The following is a 5,536-nucleotide window of genomic DNA, read 5'->3' on the forward strand; positions in this document are numbered from 1 at the left end:
GAAACGAGGAACCGTGCGAGGAGAGAGGAAACGAGGAAACCGTGCGAGGAGAGAGGAAACGAGGAAACCGTGCGAGGAGAGAGGAAACGAGGAAACCGTGTGAGGAGAGAGGAAACAAGGAAATCTGTTTTTAGAGAAATGAGAGGTTCTTCCCTCTGAAGCGTCAGGTGATCAGACGTCTCTCTGCAGACAGAACAGGTTGTGGATGAAATCATTTAGGTTCCCAATGTTCTTTCATTAACATTAGATATCAACAAGCATAAAATAACATTTACACTTTGTTCTGTTTCTCTGCATCTCGTTCAAATTCTCAAGATATTGGGGAGGAGAACTGATGTCATGGTGCTCTCGTGTCTCCTCGCTCAGCTCCTCAGAGATCCCTCCTCCCTCCTCGCTCCTCCCTCCTCCCTCTCTCCCTCTCTCCCTCCTCCCTCTCTCCCTCCTCCTTCCTCTCTCTCTCCCTCCTCCCTTCTCCCTCTCTCCCTCCTCCCTTCTCCCTCTCTCCCTCCTCCCTCCTCCCTCTCTCCCTCTTATCCTTAGGCTATAAGACACACCACTTACATTTTGGCATGAATCTTAAGTTCTGGCATATGATAAGATATTGCTGACATGAAATACTGCTTCGGGACAAATTTATAAATCCAAACAGAATGGGTTTGTCAGAGAGGCTTTACAGTTTAGTCCTCAAAGTGTTAAGTTTTAAAGTTGCACATGCCTTCATAATCACATCTTTTCTTACATTTTTCCTAAAAAAATATCTGGGTCTGTGTTTACACAGGTATTTTTTTATTTTGAAACATTTCTTTGTTTCAGTTGACGTTGTCCATCAACTGTTTAACACATTAAAACTATTGTCCCACAAAATAGAATGGATCTCTTATGCAGCGTTAACGTTGTTGTTTGGTGATATTGATTTCACAGCACAGGAACAGACAGGAGTCGATCTGATCAATTAGTAGACGTTTAATGATGCATCATTGGAAAGAGACAACATGAACAGAGTCAGTGAGGCTAGTCTCTCTGCACTGAGAGAGACTTATATCTACATAGTGGTCAGTTCCCTAATGACAGATAGTATTCCCTTCATGTGACAAGACACATCAGGCACATAGTGAGACTTAGTTCAACTTGGTCAACTTGGTCAGTCGTATACAATTCCACAATCCCCCTAATTAAATATTTTAATTCAATCAGATTTATACAAAAGTGACCAAGGTGGTAAACAGATGTATACATAAAATAACAATCAATACCATAATCATAAACAATAATCATCATCAATATACCCATAATAATATACCCAAAAGTGACCAAGGTGGTAAATAGATGTATACATAAAATAACAATCAATCAATACCATAATCATAAACAATAATCATAATCATCATTAATATACCCATAACGTCCTGTGACTGGGACTGATAGTATCAACCTAAAGAAAAACCCTTTAGATTGACAAGGGAAGAGTGAAAGACACAGTGGGTAACATTTAGGACAACAAGACTAAGAGTCTAACAATTTTCGTTCCTGCTGGGAATCAAACTTCGGTCTCCCGGTTGAGAGTGTGCAGTCTAACTCCCTGCGTGCACTTTCACCCACATGACCCATAAAGTGGTGAACAGAGCGAGCGAGTGACTGACCAAGAGTGTGATCCACAGAGCCCCGGCTGTCACAGGGCTAAAAACCCTCAAAACGACCGAAAGAGGGAAAATCCTAAACGAGGCAATGCAATCTACAAGCAATCAAACTCAGTAAACACTCAGTAATCATCATCTTGTAGTTCCTGACATTACATGTAAAGAGAGAATCAAAGAAATAAAGCAATGATCCCTTCATATTAATCAATGACTATCATCAGTATTTCCCCCTTTAGTCCTGGAAAGCAATGATTCTCAACCTTTTTCAAATCAAGGACACCTAATTTAGTCCACATTAGGGCCATGGGCCCCATTTGATGAGATTTTGTCTCTCAGACCCAAATCTGAGAATATTTTTATTGTTTGATACGATTTTCTCCAGAATCCCATGACTATCTGTGTTGTAGGTAGAGAGATAACAGTGGAAATAGTCTTTTCTTATAGATTCTCTAACTGTGTTAACTTCTTGTAAATGAAATAATGCTGAAGTTTAACAATTCATCAGTTTGCTGGGGACCCCCTGGAACCCCCTAAAGGACCCCTGGTGGTCCCCGGACCCCACGTTGAGAACCACTGCTGTAAATTGCTAACAATACTCTCTTAGGTCGTCTGTGTGACCCAGAGATTGTGACCAAAACACCCAGAGGGAAGGGAACAACTTCAGTACCTTATCTGATCAGTGAAGCCAAAAGTTTGTATATGAACCTTATTAGATTAGATTAAAGTTCAAACAGCCCATTAATCATCTCATCTAGGGCCACAGAATGATAAGAGGGTGGACGACCTTCAGACTGTCAGGACCAGACAACCACAAGTCAAAGGGGGAGTTGTAGGATCGACACTGTGTGATGTCATAAGGGACTTTGTGATGTCATAAGGGACTTCACTTCTCATTTCAGCTGACAGTTAGAAAACACTCATCAACCAGAGGATCGGCAATGAGCAGAAAGTCACCATCACACCGATCTTGGATCTGGATAGTAAAATTACGTTATTCTGAATTAAACCAAAAGATAAAAACAATCCTCCTCATACATATCCAGACAGGCGTCTAGATGACCAGGGAGGTGGAAGATCTCTGTAGTCTTCATTGTACTTCTTCACCAATCATATTCTCAGGTGGCCACACTCCACTGCAAATAAAACACAAATAGACACATTTTTCACTCAGATCATCTGCTAATCATAATGCAAAGCATACAATGTAAGAGCGTTCTCTTAATTGGATGTGTATCTTTTTAGTGAATATAAATATTCTATAATTTTTACCTCTTCCTTCTTGAATTAAACTACATGATTAACCCCACCCACCACAAACCTCTCCTACAGACTCAGGAGGAAGTGGCTGCACACAACTCCTCCCATTCACAGAACAAGTCTTTGCTATTTTGGACAGTGCCAATAAGGCAGCAATCACATATTGCCTATGCTGTTAGAGGAAAGAGAAGTCAACATGTGTTCAGTTCATAAACCTGCAGGTGCCGGTCAACCAAGAGAGGCCAGAGCGTTATGAGACCGATGACTTCAATCAGCTCATCCTCTGTTTTCCCTGGTGAGGCTGAGCCAGTTGTTGCTTCACCAGTTTGGGCCTCCTGCCATAGAGCTGCACTATGAACGTGTCTCTAATCCAAGTACCACCTACCCTTTATTCAATATTTTTATACTATAAACACTCATATATGAATGCTGTATATGTGCTTTATTTTAGTATCAATTTAAATGTGATGTTACCTTTTCATTATAGGATGTTGGAGACTTGGTTCCTATATGGATCGTTTTGATCCTTGTAGCCCTGGTTTGTGATCCATGCATTAATGGTGTTAACATCTGTCGTTGTCATGACACCCTTGCCTTTGAGCGAGTCAGACCATTGCTCTACCATCTTTGTACAGTGTTGCTGAAAACTTTTTTCAAAAACGTTAAGCCTGGTTTTACTCTTTTGGCTGTTCTGAAAGTCCTTGAAGCTCTTGGTGCTATCCAACTTGAATCTGACCATTGCTCCAAGGATTGTCAGTTTGAATGTGCCGACAACATCATCCTTGCTTATGGCAGTAGCCAAGCTTGATCTGAACGCTTTCGATTTTGTACTGGGAAGCTCTCGATGTACCTCTTGTGGCACATAAACAGTTGGAAGTTCACGGCCATGATATTTGTGCACTTTAGGAATCAGGTTGGTATCCAGAGGAGATGAGTTTGTTGCCACTTCAAGCATGGCTGCAGCTAATTTGCCATTCTGGTTCAATTTTCTAGCTTCCAATATACTACTCACTGGTGGTTGGTGATCTGCATTGATGAATTTCCCAATTCCTGGATTTTTACCTCTATATTTTATCCAATCTGCGTAGCGTTCTATTTTTCCAACCTCTTTCTGAAGCACCTTCTTGTTTTCTTTTATGATCTTTTTTGGTCCAGCTCCCTCTGCCATATACCAGTCTCCTCCTCTGATAGCTTCAGTCCACACTTTGCGCTTGACGAAAGGCTCCCATTGGCCCGGGTGTCTGAGAAGAGTGTCGGCCTCCACAGATCGGAGGCGGCCTGCTTCCAAAGCGATCTCTTCTTCACTGGCCTCTGGTTTCATGCCTCGTGCCAAAGCGTGAAACAGGCAGCTCTTGCCTTCGCCGGCTACGCTCACTGTCTGGTTATTGATGCGCACATCGTAATGGCCGTCTGGGTATTGGGCACTCTTTGGTCTGTAGATCAGTGTCACAGTTTGACTGGCAGGTTTAGTGCCTGGGTTCAGCTCCTGCATTTTGGTAAGTTTGCCCTGGCTGTCCTCTGTTAGGATGACAACCTTAGTGCCAGTGGTTTCTGACAGGACTCTGATATCGAGAATGGTACCCGCCGTTGTTGAGTTCCTGATCTTTTCAGCATGTGACTGAGAGTGTTTACCTGCCTCTCCTGCAAGTTTATGTTTAGAATTCGGGTCTCCGGGCATGTATGCAATGTATCTGTTGTTCTGTCCAGCTCTGAGTTTTTCCTCTGTTCTGTCACTCTTTAAGCCAGTTCTCACATAACGGCCAATGATGCCATTTACTTGACCTTGGACACGAGAAACAAAGTGACTGGAGAACTTCTGGTGGAACACTTCTACCAAAGCTTTGGCCAATAAAGCACTGATGGTGTCAGCTAAATCCTGCTTGAGTTCTTTCAGCATCTCAGTGTCTGAAGCAGACAGCTCATTTACCTTCACTTTCTCTGAAAACTCTTTTTCTTTTTTAAATGTATTCAGCTCTTCATGAAGGTTTGAGAAAAACTTGCTGGAGAGGCTGAGCACTGCACTGATGGCGTCTCCTGCCAGTGCCCCCATGTGGATGGCTTGGATGGCTGTCAGAATTACATTAGTTTTTCCTCTGGCCCCTGCTTTAGCTTTGTTAATCACTGTGGAGAAGGATGAGTTCAGCTTTTTCTGCCAGCTGAGATCCGCATAGAAAGGCTGTACTGCAGTGTTGCTGAACTCTCTGAAAATGGCCAGCAGTTCACTCTTTCTGTTCTCATCCTGCAGGAGATCAGAAAATTGTTGTTTGTCCTCAAGGTGTGAAAGTATAATGGAGTCTACTAATGCAGCCAAGGGCTCTTTTTCCATGTTGGATTTCACATCATCAACAATTCCCTTTTTTACCTCATTTTCGATGCTCTTTAGTATTTGGGTCAGTATTTCCTCTTCTGCCGTTCCAAATCCATAGGTAATGATTTCCTCTACCATTTTTTTAGCAGTATGTTTTACTGCATTCTTCATATTTGTCTTTGTGACAGCACTTAAACCATCTTCAGCCTGTCTGGACAGAAACTTTGGCATCGACTTCAGCTGTTTGCCAAATCCCTTAATTGCCATTTTAGAAGCTTTGAAGCCTTTTGCAACCAGTTTTCCAACTCCAAACCCAATGAGAGATATACCAATA

General features: G+C 42.3%; 1 protein-coding gene across 1 annotated transcript; it reads right to left on the reverse strand.

The window, feature by feature from the left end:
- Positions 1 to 2,252: 2,252 nt before the first annotated feature.
- On the reverse strand, positions 2,253 to 5,298 carry LOC139650773 (uncharacterized). The gene is made up of 2 exons (XM_071527522.1): positions 3,369 to 5,298; positions 2,253 to 2,770 (listed from the first exon to the last, which is right to left on the reverse strand). The coding sequence occupies exon 1, from the start codon at positions 5,218 to 5,220 to the stop codon at positions 3,376 to 3,378; it is 1,845 nt and encodes a 614-aa protein (XP_071383623.1). The 5' UTR covers positions 5,221 to 5,298; the 3' UTR covers positions 2,253 to 2,770; positions 3,369 to 3,375.
- Positions 5,299 to 5,536: the final 238 nt, after the last annotated feature.

The sequence above is a fragment of the Centroberyx affinis genome, unplaced genomic scaffold (assembly GCF_046629955.1).
Source record: "Centroberyx affinis isolate AG114_WGS23_722 - 3 ecotype Tasmania unplaced genomic scaffold, CSIRO-AGI_Caff_v1 ptg001543l_1, whole genome shotgun sequence".
In the NCBI taxonomy this organism is placed as follows: domain Eukaryota; kingdom Metazoa; phylum Chordata; class Actinopteri; order Beryciformes; family Berycidae; genus Centroberyx; species Centroberyx affinis.

Coding starts and splice junctions, on each gene's coding strand:
- LOC139650773 (XM_071527522.1), bottom strand. CDS start 5,220: ATGGAAAAAGAGCCCTTGGCTGCATTAGTAGACTCCATTATACTTTCA.